General features: G+C 35.8%; 1 protein-coding gene across 5 annotated transcripts in view; it reads right to left on the bottom strand.

The window, feature by feature from the left end:
- Positions 1-4572: 4572 nt before the first annotated feature.
- The window catches only part of RAB3IP (RAB3A interacting protein), a 48471-nt gene continuing 34677 nt past the window's right edge, over positions 4573-18366 (bottom strand). For 4 of the 5 annotated variants that reach the window (XM_049627416.1, XM_049627419.1, XM_049627415.1 and 1 more), the window contains 7 exons: positions 17273-17350; positions 16436-16639; positions 13555-13683; positions 12181-12293; positions 8253-8352; positions 8101-8170; positions 4573-5854 (listed from right to left, as the gene is read on the bottom strand). In XM_049627416.1, coding sequence (XP_049483373.1) covers positions 5772-5854; positions 8101-8170; positions 8253-8352; positions 12181-12293; positions 13555-13683; positions 16436-16639; positions 17273-17350 — 777 coding nt within the window. In that variant the 3' untranslated portion in view covers positions 4573-5771. The remainder of the gene's footprint in view (positions 5855-8100; positions 8171-8252; positions 8353-12180; positions 12294-13554; positions 13684-16435; positions 16640-17272; positions 17351-18366) is intronic. The other variant, XM_049627418.1, reaches the window with a different exon arrangement.

Genomic DNA, 18366 nt, shown 5'->3' with positions numbered 1-18366 from the left:
AACTCGTGGAGTACCTGTTTCAGTCATTTGCCCATTTTTCTGCTAGTGTTTTTTTCGTTGTTGGTTTGTATAATTTCTGTATATATTCTTGATGCTAACCTATTATTGGTTATGAGTTTTGTGAATATCTTCTCATAGCTTGTAGCTTGTCTTTAAAATGCCTTTTGAGGGACAGAAGTTTTAAATTAACAATTTATAATATAGCACACTTTTTTATGGTTCTCTCTTATGGTTTCTTTTGCCTGCAGTTTAAGAAGTTCTTAGAAGCAGGATCAGGAAGGTATCCCTCTGTATTTTCAAAATATATTTCACCTACAATTTTAACTAGATTTTCTACGTCAGAAGTTCTAAAGTTTTGGGACATTTAAACAGTTGTTTTGTGTGCGTGTGTGGTATGAGGAAAAGATCCAATCTTGTATGTTTGTTTTTGTCAGCTCCATTTAATTATTAGTCCTGTCACTGACCTACCATACCATCTCTGTCAATATGAAATTTACAAATACGTGTGGGCCTGTTTTGGGGCTCTCTATTCTATCCATTGGTCATTTTCTCTATTTTTGCACAGTAAGACTTTCTTAAACACCTCAACCTCATAAAAAGTCCTTCTGGTAGGATGAACTCTCCTTCCTTTCTTGTTCTTCAGAAGTGTCTTGGTCATTATTCATCCTTAAATCTGCCATGTAAATTTTGAACAGTTTGTCAATTCCAGCAGAAATGTTGGGATTTAGTTTGGAGATGCACTAATAAATCTATACATCCATTTGGAAAGACTTTTTAATTGTCTTTCTAATGAACACAGGACACTCTAGTCTTCTTTAACGTCTTTTAGAACTCTCTGTACACAGATCTGGCACATTTTTGGTTAGCTTTATTACTAGATACATCAGAATTGTTTTTGCAATTATTTGTTTTTTAAAGTTTATTTATTTTGAGTGAGCACACGTGAGTGGGAGAGAGGCAGAGAGAGAGAGAAGCTCAAGCAAGCTCTGCAATGCTCAGTGTGGAGCCTGACACAGGGCTCGAACTCACAAACCGTGAGATCATGACCTGAGCTGAAACCAAGAATCAGATGCTTAACCAACTGAGCCACCCAGGTGCCCCTTATTTGCTATCTTTTTAAAACTCTTATTTTCTAACTGTGGCTGTATATAAGTAAAATTCACAATTAGACATTGGTCCTATATTTAGGCATTTGCTAAACTCTCCAATTATGTCGAATTGGTGGAAGACTTTTGATTTTCTATGTAGACAATCACATCCCAATGACAGTCTCTTCCCAATCACTGTAACTTTATTTTTCTCATCTTGTTGCACTAACACAGTTACAGTACAATTTTGGATAAAAGTGAAGAGAGCAATAATTTTGGTCCCAGTGTTGATTTTAAAGAAAATGCTTCTACTGTTTCCTACCTTAGGATGGTGTTTACTGTAAGATTTTTAAAGATATCCTTCATCAAGCTGAAAACATTAAATGTTTTTTTGCATCTATTGATCAGGCAGGCGGTTTTTCACTTTTGTTCTATAAATGTGAATTCCATTTATAAATTTTCTAATACACCATTTTTGCATTCCTGGCGTAAATGCCACTCAGTGTGTTACAGTGTTTGCTTTTGCAGATATCTTCATGACAAAATGAATCTATAATTTTCCTTTCTTGTATCAACTGTCCCAATCTGGTTTTACTATCAAGATTATATTGGTTTTTGATGTGCAAGACATACTAATCCTATTCCTGGAAGAATGTATCTGATTAGAATAACTCTTCACTCTTTAAAGTTTGTTAAAATCATCTATGCCTAGAGTTTTATTTGTGAGATTTTAAACTACTTCCTTTCCTTGAATAGTAATGGCACTGTTCAGGTTTTTGATTTTTTTCTAGATAACATTTTCTAGAATTTTGCCCTTTTGCCTAAATTTTCAAACATATCGGCATGTTGTTCACAATATTCAGCTGTTTAAAATCTGCAGTATTGATAGTGACATAACCTTTTTTATTCCTGATATGGGTTATTTGTGCATTTTCTTTTTCTCCATAATAAACTTACTGGAAATTTTTGTCCATTTTGTTCATTTTTTCAGTCAACATAGGACTTTGTTGATCCTATTTCTATTCTATTTTTTATTTCTGTTCTTATCTCTTGCTTTAGCTTTATCTTGTCCTTCTGAAACTTCAATTGAACACTAGCTCATTTAAAAAATATATATATACATATATATACATATATATATGTATATATAAAGATTTAAAACTACAAAATTTTCCTTGAAGCACTACTTTCTCTACACTTTTCAATTGAAGTATATATGACATATATGTGACATATATATATATATATATATATATATGACATACATTTTAGGTGTACAACATAGCAATTTGACAATTTCATAGTATTATGCAATACTCCCCACGTGAAGTATGGCTACTATCAGTCACCAAAGTTACTACAATATTATTGTATAATTATTATAATAATATAACTAGAATATTATTGTATATTACTATATTCTCTATGATACACTTTTCATCCCCATGATTTATCTTAATCCCCTTCACATTTTGCTGGAAGCCCACTCCCCTCCTCTCTAGCAACCACCAGTTTATTCTCCGTGTTTGAGTCTGTTTCTGTTTATTCATTTGTTTTTGTCAATTCCACGTTTAAGTGAAATCATACGATATTTGTCTTTCTCGGACTTATTTCATTTAGCATTATACTCTCTAGCTCCATCCAAGTTGTTGCAAATAGCAAGATTTCATTCTTTTTATGGCTGAGTAATGTATCATTATACCGTATCCTCTTTATCCATTTGTCTACTGATGAACACTTAGGATGTATCTTGGCTACTGTAAATAATGCTGCAATAAACATAGGGGTGCATGTATCTTTTTGAGTTGGTGTTTTCATTCATGTTGGGTAAACACCCAGCAGTGGTGGCATTACTGAACTGAATGATATTCTATTTTTCATTTTTTGAGGTACCTCTCTATATTGTTTTTCATAGTGGCTCCAATTCACATTCCCACCAAGAGTACATGAGGTTTTCCTTTCTCCACATCCACGTCAACACTCATGATTTCTTGTCTTTTTGATACTAGCCATTCTGCCCGCTGTAAAGTGCTGTCTTACTGTGGTTTTGATTTGCATTTCCCCGACGATTAGTGACATTGAACACCTTTTCATGCGTCTATGCTTATGGCTTCTTTTGGAAAAATGTCTATTTTGGATGTGTGCCCATTTTTAATCAGATTATTAGCTTTTTAGTGCTGAGTTGTAGGAGTTCTTTATATATTTCAAGTTTGGTATTAGTCACCCTAGTATTTTTAAGTTTCTTCAATTATTTCTATTACTATTGGTTTTCTTACTAAGTTTTGAACTCAAATTTTAGCACTATATATCACCTATCTCTATCCTTAATAATGCTTTTATTTTAATGTGTGTTTTGTTGGATAATAGCATAACCACACTAGCTTTCTTTTAGTATTTTCCTATCTTTTTTCCATGCTTTTATTTCAACCTTTCCATGTCCTTATGCTTTGTGTATAAATATATTATTTCCCTACCACTCTATTCATTTCTTTAGTTGGTCTTTTTTTCTTTTTTCTTTCCTATTTAATTAGTATGTTTCTCTTCCTTCTAACAAGATAGGAACTTTACCCTCAAGATCTCTGGTTTCCTCTCACTCCCACTATATTGATGCTGTAAAGAATTTTAATTCTACATTGTTATGCATATACTTTATTTTCTTTACCTTACTTTTTATTCTTTTAAAGTCATCAACAAACCTCATAAGTATCTCTTTTTATCACCCAAATCTCTTGTAGCATCCCTTGGATTTGTTTATCTTCATCCTTAGGTACTTTTTCCAAAAGTTTTTTTTTTTTTTTCTTTTTTTAAGTGCTTTTAACTTGCATCTTTGTGTGAAAAATTTTCTGAAGTTTTGAAAGTCTGAGAACATGTTTATTATGCCTTCACATTTGAGTAACTATTTATCAGGACAGAAAATTCTAGTTTCAAAGATCTTTTCATGCTCAATTTCAGATTCTTGAACTGGGCAGGGTAGTAGTGATGGTTTCTACCAGTCCATACCATTCCATACTCAAATATCCTTTTGTCTGTAGAGTCCCATCCATTTTGGTGACTGAATCTTCCATAGGTAAGGTTGACCAAGTCTTTGAAGACAGGATTGAAAACAAGGTCATCTTCAGATCGTATTTGTAAAAATACAATCAACTGCTGTAGAGGGCAATGTGGCAAAGCAGATCAAATATTTTAAAATATACATACACCTTGGCCCAACAATTTTACATCTAAGCATCTACATGAAGGAAACAACCCAACAATGTGCAAAGAAGTATGCATAAAGATACTGATCACAGCATTATGATGCAAAAAATAATTTAAAACCTAATTTGCAAACAAGTTATATGAACATCCTATAGTCAAACCATGTAGTAATTAAGAGGTGCAGAAAAAATATTTAAGTTAAAAAAGTAAGTCTAGGGGGTGCCTGGGTCGCTCAGTCAGTTGAGCATCCGACTTCAGCTCAGGTCACGATCTCACAGTTCGTGAGTTCAAGCCCTGCATCGGGCTCTGTGCTGACAGCTCAGAGCCTGGAGCCTGCTTCGGATTCTGTGTCTCCCTCTCTATCTGCCCCTTCCCAGCTCATGCTCTGTCTCTCTCTGTCTCTCAAAGGTGAATAAACATTAAAAAAAAAAAAAAAAAAAGTAAGTCTAGAGGGGGCACCTGGGTGCCTCAGTTAAGTGTCTGACTTCAACTCAGGTCATGATCTCATGGTCCATGAGTTCAAGCTCCGCGTCCGGCTCTGTGCTGTCAGTTCAAAGCCTGGAGCTTGCTTCAGATTCTCTGTCTCCCTCACTCTCTGCCCCTCCCCCAATCACGCTCTGTCTCTATCAAAAAATAAATAAATGTTAAAAAAAAATTTTTTTTAAAAGGTAAGTCTAGGGGCACCTGGGTGGCTCATTCAGTTAAGCATGTGACTCCTGATTTCCGCTCAGGTCAGGAATTCACAGTTTGTGAGTTAAAGCCCTACATCGGGCTCTGTGCTGACAGCACGGAGTCTGCTTGGGATTCTCTCCCTCTCTCCCAAAATAAATAAATACACATTTAAAAAAAACATTAAAAAAAAGGAAGTCTTTTTGTTTCAGAAATATGCATATGCAGGGAGAAAACATCTGAAAGCCAAAAAGCTATTCTTCAGAAATACTAACAGTAGCTTTCTCTAGATGGATATAGTGAAGTGGTTTTTTTTTCTTTCTTTCTTTAAATAAAATCCTTCTTTGAGGCTCAATATACAAAACAGACAAAAATAGAGTCATTCTTGTGGGGGTATAGAGATGATCCTGTCCACTCAGCCTTCTTCTTGTCACAGGCTGCTGTGCAGTTTGAAAGCTACAATTCAATACATTCAGCTTACCCTACATACCATGTCAGAGCTAGAAGAGAAAGCAAAAACATATTCAATCTAACATTTATGTACTTATTTATTTAGCTTTTATTTTTGTTTTTTGGGCAACTATAAATTACAATCACTAGTACACCTGTAATTCTCTATAGTGTGTTCAACTAAAGAGTAAGCAAACACAGCATAGGTCAATTTAAAAGAAATCACAGTACTTCTTAGTGTAATCTGCAAAAGAGGGAAAAAGTCTTGGGCCCACTCCTTGGTAATAAATATCAAGTAACCATAAAAATATTCAGCCATTTTCCAGGTATTCAGGGAGGTTCATGCATGGTCCCAGGCAGAGAGCATCAGAGTTCCTCTTTGAAATATCCCAGCTTTGCCAATGACATCTCTTTTCTCAACTGCATAACTTCCCAAAACATCTGATCAACTATACAAATAGAAAAGGAGACACATAAATCATAAATTACCATCCTCATTATTTTTTAACTGTTTCACTGAGAATTTAACATTAGCTGCAATGCCAATTGGGCATTTCTGAATGACGTACCAAATGCCTCAACATTTTATTGCTATTTCAACAGAAACTTTTTCGTGTTATTTGTGAGCATCCCACTTTTATCACAACTGTTTGTTAGATACATCGATGACCACGTTAGCCCAACAGAAGGCAGACACTTTCAGGGTCCTGAATAAATGGCAATCCTAGCACCTTCATAAGTAATTACACTCAGTCCTCAATTATTCTAACTCATGGATCTTCTTGCTCTAGTTTGCTACATCTTGGCCATTCCACTGTTTATTAACACCAACAGAGAGTAAAACAGGAGAAAAAGGAAAACAAAAGACAGTCCAGAAAACTCAGTAACAGTCTTTGTGATAATAAGAAAGGTTTTGTATATGGCTCAAATTAGAAATAAAAATAAATGCAAAGGTTGATCTGTAAATTTCAATTATCTCTACTTTGGCAAGCCACTCCTGTAACTTGAAAAAAGTGGCTTTGTATTTCAGACAAAAGGTCTCCCTCTGACAGACACATCATCCGATTGGATTGATTTAGATCAGTGGTTCTCAGCTAAGGGAGATTTTGTCCTAAAGGGTACATCTGACAATGTCTGGATACATTTTTCATTACTGGCTTCTACTGAGTAAAGCTCAGCGATGGTGTTAAACATCCTACAATGCACAATATAGCCCCCACAACAAAGAACTATTCAGCTCAAAATATTCATAGTACCAAGCCTCAGAAACCCTGCTTTAGATTTAGCTGCCCTAAATCTTTTTTGGCAAAAGGCACAGACAATTAACAGATTTTAAAATTAATGATAGTTATTTGCTATAAACTCGCACAGTATATGATGTGTACCAAGTACTATGAAGTGGAAAAGTAACAGAAACCAGAGAAGAGACCACTCCTATCACCATCACCCCCACTACCACCCATGACAATTTCTTACTATTTTCATAAAGGAAATTATCTTTCATCTTCCCCAGAAAACCTTTTTTTTTTTTATTTTAACGAGAAAAAAACACGCTTGACAATTTAACTTAACATAAATCATCTGTTCTGTGGCTTAAATCCTATGATCTACCAACAGGTATTCAAAAATATTTCAATTTTATGAAAAGTCATAAAAAGTACTGTACAGTTTAAAGACTTTGCTGCTCAGGTTGAAATTAAACATTAATGAGAGGTTTCACCCTCATTCTTTTAGGCATTAAAATCTAATTATATGGGATCTTAATCAATATGTCTCTTCTCAACATACCAGAGCTTTAGAAATACTAAACTAAGTTTTTATCAGCATAACTAACTTTTCCACAGAATTAAGAGTCACTGGTTTACATGACCGAAAGATAATACGTTTCTTCCAGTTTTTAAGTATAAAAGTATTTTCAGTGCCTAAAAAAAATATGAGTAGGAAATTCCCCTAACATCAAATACAAAATGGGTATGGACTCATCCCTAGCTTAGTATTTGCTATTTGTTTTAAAATAATCACATGTACTCAAGAAACACTGCTTTAGAGCAGTTGGGCCTTACTCATTTTTATGCCTGGCACTTAAGACATTTGGCTACAGAATCATCAGTAATCATGAAAGACTGTATTAAAAGTATTAAAACACTTGCATAATGTTGGCTCTCCTGAATATATCATCTACATGTTTCTGCTGATTCAGAATACAGTAATCTTTATCCCATTCAGAACTATCTTCATGACTGCTTTATTCATACATAAAAGTAGGAAATATACAAAAAAATTATTGTTAGATCCTCATGGTTTCTACCAATTAAAATAAATCTGACCATGTCTAGAGCTTGAATAATAAAAATGAATTTATTATGGAATTGAATAATAAAAATGAATGTTTTTATTTCTTAGGAGTAAATTCAATGAGCTAATTACTAGTCCCCTCACATTTACCATCTGGTTTATCATATATCTCTTAAGAGTTATAACTGATCCTGCTTAAAACTCAAAATTGGAGTAAAATGAGGCAAATACAATGATTGAATCATTTTAAGAGACATCAGTTCCCAAATTCTCCACACATTAGAACAGTAAGAGCTTCAATATAAATGCACCAATAATAAAACTTGAGCATTACTACTACGTTCTATACTTTTTACTGAAGTCTTATGTAAACATTTTATAACCAATTAAGAACACTCACCATCCTGCTGTTTCACGAGCCCCTGCTGAATATATCGAATGTATGTAAAAAAGTTACATACAGAGGTGATCTAGGCCAAAAGGAAAAAAAAGTCATTAGTCAAATGTCATATCAAAGCGAGCTTTATTAAAATTCATGGTTAAGTTACTTACCCTGTATCTGCAAAAGGGAGAAATATAGTAATAGTTGCTTGAGTCCCCTAATTTAATTCTGTGTTTACAGGACTTACTCTGGCCAGTTAGAGCACATTTTCTGTAAAATAATGACAAATTTTAGTTTGTTGTTTTTTTAATTAAAAACATTTTGCTCCTACCTTCTGTACAAGTTTTACATTTGCTAAGACAACAAATATTTCAGACCTACTGTGTATCAGGCACTGTTCTAGATGCTGGGCTATCATGATGAAAATGACAAAGACCCTGCCCCCTTGGGGCCTACATTCTAACAAGTTCAACAACAGAACATTCACCATGGTTTTCAAACAGAAACTAAATGTTTCAAATATATGTCCTATCCTGAAGCAAATTTACAAATGAGTAACCAGCCACAGGGCAGTTCTGAGTTTCCCATCAGGACTTCAACTACTTCCTCAGTTTCAAAAAAACCTGATGATGAGTGTTCAAGTCTCAAAACATGTTACTAAAACAGCTTGCAGGATAAGTTTCTAGATGTGGTACTTTTCGGTGGGTCTGGTTGAAGTATGTGCATTTAATGTGGCTCCAGGCCTGAGAAATACAGAGGAACAGGCCACCTTACAAAAATATTGACCCTCAATAATTATACAAAGTGCACTATATTCAGACATACCATCCTTTCTGTTTGCATACCATGGACTCTTAAGATTTGGTATGAAGGCTTTCCGGTTGCAATGAGGCTGTAAGTCTCTCAAGGATGGGGACTGTATCTTATTTATCTTTAAATGCCAGGCACCAAGCATGTGCCTGGCATACAGCAGACATTCAATAATTGCTGGCTAAGTGATGAGCCCCTGGTCACTGTACAGCTCAATACAATGATGTTGGCTTGTCTGCCAGAGCAGACCTACAGCAGCCCAGCTGGTACCCTCCGAAGCAAGGACCATGGCTGAACACAACTACCACTCCCTCTCAAGGCAAAATGAATATAGTTGTAACTAAGATAAAGTGGCCAACATTTTAAATGACATTATAAATTATATAATAAAGAAAACTACGTTACACGAACATTAAATTTCAGCTATACTTGTAAGAAATATGATACAAATGCACCTCCATATTAAGAAAACAAATGGAGAATGTGTACTTAAAATAGGATAATTTTGGAGATGGCCATTCCACCCACAAAAGAATTCTCATCTTTTCAGAGAAAGTTTGCCTCATTGCTCCTTTCTTAGAAAATTCCAAGGGGTGCCTAGGAGGCTTAGTCAGTTAAACTGTCCGACTTCAGTTCAGGTCATGATCTCATGGTTTGTGGGTTCGAGCCCCACACTGGGCTCTGTGCTGACAGCTCGGAGCCTGGAGCTGCTTCAGATTGTGTCTCCCTCTCTCTCTGTCCCTCCCCTGCTCACACTCTGTCCTGCCTCTCTCAAAAATAAACATTAAAAAAAATTTTTTTACTAAAAAAAAAGAAATTTCCTTTAATGATCTCTAAAAAGAAATTAAAAATACTAATTACTAGCTTGGGAAGGATAGAAGATAAGAAATTTCAGGCACAAGTGTCAAGAGTCCTTGGAACCGCCAAAGGGGTAATTTACACAAGAAGGAAAAGTTGCATTGAACTGATAAAAGTCAATTGATACACTACTCTTCCAGAAACAGACATACACCTGTTTGTCAAGTACTTTGTTTGATTTTGAAAGTGCTTTGCTAAAGTGGTTTCAAGTATCAACTTTTGAAATAATGACAGTGTTTCTTATCTCGTTTATAAAGCCACCTGTGAACTGTCACAGCCAATACATTTTCATTTGAGGTAGGATCCAATGCCAAGTCTTCTGACCTCCAAGTGCATTTTGTCAGGCTGCTACAGAACCTTGGTAGTCTGAACAGCTCTAGTCCCCAGATTTCAAACCCACACCTGCCATTTTCACTTGGGGAGGTCAACATGTCTATATGGAAACCTGGCGCATCTCTAGCTCTTCTTTTCCCAGCCCCCACCTGAATCTCTTCCCTCCAAAATGCTCTTCAGATTTGTCACATCTTTCCCATCTACACACTCACCATTCTCTGATTTTTCCAGGCCTCCAATCACATGTACTTTTCTTTACTCAAATTCTACCCATGCTTCGAAAACCCAGATCAAATCTCCCCGCCTCCAGTAACAGCCCCTCATCACCATCACAAGACTGGTCTTGGCTTTCTCAACGTTCCTACAGCATGTGCCATTTACTTAGTGATTACCTTCACTTCACTACCTAGTCCAGGAGAGCCCTGGCTGGGGCCATACTGCACACTTCACAGAAGAGAGTATCTTCCTTAAGTTTTGTCACACGACATGCACTCCCAAACACCTGACATCTTACCCCACTGCCACAAGCACAATATCCCTAAACTATGTAAAGTGTTCCCTAAACCTGACATCTATAATTATTTTACCAAAACACTACATCAATTCGCTCTGATATGCTCATTTGTCATCATATGATATTTGCACATGTATAATATGTGTTCTATATAACGCAAGTAGAAATTTAAATTCTGTAATAAAAACTGCTATATGTTACGTTTAAAATAAGGTACACATAGACCTCCAAAGCACAAAAACTGTTATAATTGATCAAGATAAAAACACTTGGGTGTTTGTTGAAAGAGTAGAATTTAGAAATGTAAATTTAGAGATTCAGAGGCCGCTGTGCTACCAGCACATGGGAGCATAAAACAGGACACAATGCTAGGTGGATGTGTGGCTCGCAGAGCAAATACTTGACTAGGCACTCCCCACAAACAACTATCTGAATACTAACATTGTGTGATCCTGTTAAAAATGGCAATGTGCAGCGGCACCTGGGTGGCTCGGTTGGTTAAGTGTCTGACTTCGGCTCAGGTCATGATCTCACGGCTCGTGAGTTCGAGTCCTGCATCGGGCTCTGTGCCGACAGCTCAGAGCCTAGAGCCTCCTTCAGATTCTGTGTCTCCTTCTCTCTCTGCCCCTCCCTCTCTCTCTCCCGCCCTCTCCCTCTCTCTCAAAAATAAATAAACATTAAAAAAAATTTAAGAACGGCAATATGCACAACAGGAAATGAGAAGAAGCACACAACTCCTACAGCAGGCTTTAACACAGACCTACTGGTTAATCTCAAAAAGCCCTTTCCTCCTCTGCCTTCAAAATGACTCAGACAGGAGTCAATTACTGCTTTCTAGGAGCTTTCTCAGGCTTTCCAGTCACATATATACATCGTTCTGAACCACCAAGTAAGCAGCTTCCTCCAAATCTTTTCCAAGTCACTTTGCAAACATCTATGCCAAAGGTTCTAGGTACCACTGGTTTCAGTCTTTCCTCCTCCTAGGACTGGACAGAAAAAAGCCTGCTCCACTATGAAATGTGGGAGTCTTACCTCTGAAGGTATATAATTGCCAAGTAGCTCTCATGTAAGACAGAACCGATTATTTACCAAAGTGAGAATCCTTTACACGATAGCATGAAACGGGAGGACTATTCAAGTCTTTCTGGTGTCCTGCTTTCATGCTTGATAAGACCTGGGCTAATTCACTGTCTTTCCAAACTATTTTTAATGGCAACGTTAGGAAGAAATATTCTACACCAAAACCTACTACACACAACTATTTGTATATGTATAACAGACAAATATTCTGCTTATGACCCACTAAACTGATTTTATGATCAGTTAATGAGTCACAACAGATGGTTTAAAAAAATGTTTCTAACACCTAAGCTAACATATATGTATACTTTTGAATTAAAAGGGCTCTCCCTTTGATGCTACATTTGAAATGCTACAGCTTGCACTGAGGATTTGTCTTTAGCTGCACAAAATAGAAAACTAACAAGAAATTTAACCATTTAAAAGTAGGAAAACGAAATATTTGCAAATGTAACATTTTTAAAACTCAGTGTTTTCTACAAGACACAGTTCTAAAAACATACTTTGGTCCTCCACATTCGACTGCAGAAGCTTTCACAAATCGAATAGGTTGTAATCCCACTGGTTCAATGCTTAGAGTATTGTTTTCCACAGCCTCCAGAACGGCTGAAGCCAACTTTAAAAAAACAGAAAGTATCAGAAGCTATGCTGACATAAAAATATTAAAATTGTATTCTATAATAAACTAATCTTTAAAATTATTCTTTCCCCAAGCTCTACTGTAAGCTTAGTCTTAGCCAATGAAAAAGAAAGAAACTCTACAATCTTGGTTTGAGTATTTTTACAACTCAAATATTATTATGAAAGGCAGGCAATTCAGTCATAGCTAAGTAACTTACCTCATTATCTGGAAGAGAACTGAAAGCATTAATTCCAATCTCTGTCCATCTCTTACCCACAATTAGCATCCACTATTAACACCACTTCAAGATGAATACCCTAATGCCTCATTTTGCTAAATTTATGCATATTTTTGAATACTAGTCATTCATAACACAGCAATATATACTAATTACAGCTATGTATTTTCTGAACTTGTACTTATGTGCACAAAAGAACTAGCTGAATTATCAAATATTAAATGCCCAGATGGAGATGGTAGCAACTGATCAACAACAGCTGAAACCAGCACATTGCTTCAGTCTGGCAAGATTACTAGTACGGAATGGCCTACCTAGAAACAGACACAGAGACACAGTGAGTAACATATCTACATATCAAAAGTGTTTTACTGTTCATTTTAACTTCTCCTGACAAGTAAGGTTATAATTAAATCCTCTGAAGACTTAACATAAGACTCTTAGGATTACATTTCTTAGACACTGATTGACAGGATATTTATAGACAAACCTTCCATATGTACAAATTAAAACTGTGACCTGACATTGGTATAGTACCCTACATTTTAAAAAAGTTTTTGTATGTACTTAATTTGCTTCATTTTAACCTCTTAACAACCCTGTGACATAGGCAAGGAAGGCATTTTTTTCCATTTTAAAGATGAAGAAACTATGATTTTTTTTTTATCATATATACATAAACCTAATAAACACCTCAGAGTATACAGAACTTCCCTTACCCTGAGTGTTGGGCTAAGTAAGAATCAAGAACTAAGCCCTACCCCCAGTGCACATTTAATACTTCACTCCAGTGTAACTAACACTTCACTCTATGAATGATCCTCTGCTCAAATAAGCAAAGATGTTCAGCAACTGAATGCCAAGAAATTATCATGATCTTAATATGGAATAAAGAAAATGGTAAATCACAACATGTTTGAATAATTTATTTACATAATAGAAAACATACAGCATGATTTAGCAAAAGGTACAGGAACCACTCTAATGCATTCCTATTAAAATAAAAAAAAAAATTACCTCACTTTTTGAGAATGTTAAACATGGAAAGATATCTTCCTGATAAATTTTGTCTAAGAAAGGACACGATCTATCCATTGTGGGATCATCCTTCCAAGATCTGAATTCATTATACAGAGATAAGTCAGCCTGACAAACCAAAAAAAACAAAAAAACAAAAAAAAAACCCATAAAATAATCTTTTTAAAGGTACAAAACATAAAATCACTTTATAAAACTAAAACCTAATTTAAACATTACTGAAAAAGAAATCCTACTCATTTAAAATAATGAACTGAACCATTCTTGATTAGTTGTAATACATGGTACCAACTTTCTTTAAAAAATTCAAGCTCTCAAATCCAAATGAGCCCTTTTCAACGGACCCACTATGGTGTCCAATGATGCTACCATTATCTCCACCCCACCCCTCAAAAGTGCTGGAGTTCCTCTTAAGACAATGTGCACACTGCTCTGAATATAAAACAAATGAGAAGTCTTTTCTGAAAATAATCCAAAAGTAATCTGGAGCGAAGTTAATTAAATAAAGTGTTTGACTAAGTGGAGACTAAGTTGTGAAACCTAGTTTGGGTCAAAGGGGACACTAACTGTTCTGCTATCACCTGAAGGCACTTTCAAAAGAATTTTGAAAATGTTTCTTGTATAAGCAGCAGGTTTAAAAGCAGCATATATGTACCCTCCTAAATTGACTACCGTAAAACGTAACATTTATTAAGGCGTATTTTGCCACAGCAACATCAATGACTACTGTCTGAATTATCAACAATAATCCAGGCTGGCACCTGCCTCCCGATTCACTCTTCAGTTGTCCTTCATTCCCCCTCCTCTCTTTAATGAACTGTTCCCCAAGTATTCTTCCCTCCAGATGCCCTCTACTCAGCTCAATACCACCTGTCACATACAGAGCCACACCTGCCCCCGGCTGCCCACTCAAGGTAGTGCCCCTCATCCAGCTCTAAGCCACTCTCGTCCAGAAGCACTGGACACGCCACAAACGACACACTGACTACAGCTCTGGCCTCTAGGACAGCTTAATCACATGTGCAGGTGGTTTCCATGGAAGTAATGAAAGGCTGAGTCTGAAATCCAAGCTTCCCCACAGACTTTCTTTTAAGGTATATAACAATACTTACATTTCCAAATTCATTTTCTTTGTAAAGTCTACCCTTTAATGGACATAAACCCCAAAGCAGGTTAAGTGGTATTCTAAGGAAAGATTCTAGTTTAAAGGCAGTAACTTAAACTATTAAGAGCTGACCCTGTGCGAGGAACTACGGTAAGCACTTCCTAAACACTTAATCCTCACAGCTGTGCGAGACAGACATTCTGCTCTTCACTGTTTTAGAGAAGGAAACTAGGGCTTAGAGAAAAAGTAACTTGCCTAAGGTTACAGATCAAAAAACCAGTACAAGTTCAGATTCGTGTCTAAGTGACTTGACTGCAAAGTCTTGCATAATGTGTGTGCGTACACGCATGCACGTGTGCTTTTAAGTGCTTTCAGCAGATACGCTGCAAATATTGTGACTACCTGTCACTTTTTTTTACAGAAACGTGGGCATGTTTCACTTTCTCTCCAACTGTTTTACCTTCTTCTAAGGCTTACACAGGTCAACTTTGTGTGTTTCCTTTGTCCAATAAAACTTTTTGAGGGGCGCCTGAGTGGCTCAGTCAGTTAAGTGTCTTGATTTCGGCTCAGGTCATGATTTCACCTTTAGTGAGTTAGTAAGTTCGAGCCCTACATTAGCTCCAAGCCCACTTGGGATTCTCTGTTTCCTTCTCTCTCTGTCCCTCCCCTACTCATGTGCTCTCATTCGTTCATTCTCTCTTAAAAATAAATAAGTAAACATTAAAAAAAAAACCTTTTTGATAAGTTTTCACAAAACATTAGAATACCGAATATATCTACAAACCAAAAAGTTGTATGTTACCTATTCACATTTTAAGAGTTCATAAACTAAGAACTTTAAAACGTTCCATGAGAAAACATTTAAATTTCGTTAGTGTAAACAATGGAAAACAAGGTATATAATCACACACACTGAGAAATTGCAGCAAAAATGCAAGTTGTACCAAGCAATTAAAAATGTTAATTAAATTCAAAGAAATTAAGGTTATAACTTAAAAAAGTTTCTTAAGTATTTCACGAACATGGATTTTAGATTCTGTCACATTCAGATCTGGCCACATATTGACCTTCTCTCTCACTAGCATCCTTTTTATTAATAAGTAAACAAATGCAATTCAATTAAAGTAAGTAACAACCCTGGTTATTCAATTTAATAAACTCCTGGCTTCCATGCAAAAACTTAACCAAATGAGCAAATACAACTTCTTAAAGATTAATGATGAACCTGAATAAAACAATGTAAAACAGAGCTCTAAAAAAGTGGGGGGAGGGATGGCTTAGTTCTATTTTTTGTTGCTTAATTATCTGAATTAACTCTAAGACTCAGTGAAAGAATACAAAACTCTACCTCTCCTAGAATTTAAGTAAAAACAATGTTCTGTTCAAGAAAAGCACCTTATTTTCACACATTTCTTACATTCATATTTTGTTAGAGCATCCTACCAACAAATTCTGACCAGCCAGATCATTAAAGCCACCCACTCTCCTTTACATAACACAAGACAGTTTGCTCCCTAAATGAAATAGCAAGATGAAGAAACTTACCAAGTTTCTAGCAGGTACTCCAAGGTCAGCCAAGTAGAGAATGGAACTGGAGATTCCCTGAAAGCAGCCAGCTCTAGATAAAGCCTCCCCCATCTTAATATTGCATATTCTGTACTACAAGTTTTGCTGGCAAAAATCATAACTGACACGTCAGTGATGAGAATTACTAAGTATCAAGAGAGTCAGAGGGGACAGTCCTTGACGCGTTACCTCTTTGCAGTCTTTTACAATTGGCTGTATCACACTGAGGTCCTGATGACTGCCGCTCATAGCGCTGCTTGTACTTTTATTTCTTGTATGCCCCCTTTTAAAAGCTGTCTTTCCACCTGGCAGAGGCTCTTGTGTGGGTGATGTTGGAGAACTGGACAACACGAGTGTCTTCAATGCGGCTACTTCAGCCTGAAGTACATCAATCTTGAAAAGAAATCAACATAGTCCCATACACTAAGTTTTATGACAGATTCAGCTGAATGTCAGCAATTTGATCAAAACACTTTCCTTTCAAAGATGAATATAAGTTTAATTGGTATTTGTTGTGGACTAACAAAAAGAAAGTAAAACCAAGTTTTTTCATGTTTCTTACAGTTCAGATTCAGCTGCTATTCACAATGTTAAAGGAAATTTTTCAAATTATCAAAATGTCTAACACAAACTTCATGTGAATTTTGAAAATCTCCAAATAGAATAGTTTATGATTAGTTGCGGTTCATTCCTAAAATAATAAAATAACAGTTTGGTGGGGTTTTTTTCAGTGAATTAAGAAAAATATTAACTTTAAAATGTGATTGTCTAGTCCTTTTGAGAATACATGTGATTCACAAGACTTTAAATCCTTTGGTTCTAATATCAGTGAACCCCAACTATTCACTATTAACCCTATCTGTGTAGTGGTTATTCCCTACTTTATAGTTTCCTGCAGTTTCCAAATCTTCTAAAATAAACACTAGTTTACAATAGGAACAAAAGCCAATCGATGTTAAAGTATCCTTAAAACAGTAATCACTGATTTCTTTGTACTTTTTTACTATGAAAGCAGCAAAAACTTACTTTTCCTTGTGCTTCCTTTAGCTGCTTTTCTGCTGTTGCCTGCTTAACATTTGCTTCTCTCACCATCTTATGAGCTTCCTGAAAAAGGTGAAATCTCAAATTTCGGAAACGTATTGAGCATTTGTTTTCAAAAATCTCTCAAAAAGTATCTACAACAGTAGCAAAAATGTACTACCAACTTTTAACCTGAAAATGAAGTATTCCATGTCAATTTCTGAAATAACAACAGTCGTCTGACAGAGAAACTAGTAGGAGTTAGGAATAGGTACCTTCTTTTAGTACCAGTATCACTGAGGTAGCCAAGTTCAATCCTCCTGGTGAATGCCTGTGTAAAAAGACTGTGTGAAACAATAAACATCCCACATGTCAAACCCAAATTCTCAGTGGTTAGGTTTCTGTAACTTGGGTCACAATATGCATACTCATATTATTAGTCATAGCAAAGATATACTGAAGGGACAGGTAAAAATATTAATACATCAATAATGCTGCAGTTTGTAGGAATGACAGCTGAAAAGCCTTAGGGCTTCCAATGAAAACATTCACAAAATGATATTAAGTGACAATTCTGTGCAGAGTTAATCTAAAAGGACAAATCAGAGATTAGCCTTTAGTAAGGTCTTAATTTTTTGTACAATAACTATGAAACTCTGGGTATTTAATTCCTTTTTCTTTTCTTATATTTATTCATCAAACATTTACTCATGACACCTTTTTGTGAGGTATTATTCCAGGTGCTAATAACCTACTGGGAAAAGAGACGGGTCCTTGTCTCTTAAGGAGCTTACATTCAGTTTACATTGTAATAATCAAATAAAATGTCCAAGGAAGAATTCTGGCTCTTATTCTAAGTGCAATATGAAGCCTTATGATCTTTTAAGGAAGACAGTCACTGATCTTTATTTTTAAAAAATTACTCTGCTGTATGGAATAATCCCATAAAGGATTAAGGACGGACTGGAACAGTACATAGGGTGCTTGAGATAATCCCCTGGGATTTAAGAACACATATGTTAGAACTACATTTTGCAGTTTATGAGAAGGATGAAGAGAGAGAGAGAGAGAGAGAGAGAGAGAGAGAGAGAGAGAGAGAG

This window comes from Panthera uncia, chromosome B4, assembly GCF_023721935.1.
Source record: "Panthera uncia isolate 11264 chromosome B4, Puncia_PCG_1.0, whole genome shotgun sequence".
Taxonomy (NCBI): domain Eukaryota; kingdom Metazoa; phylum Chordata; class Mammalia; order Carnivora; family Felidae; genus Panthera; species Panthera uncia.
This window is presented reverse-complemented; position numbering and strand designations above follow the sequence as displayed.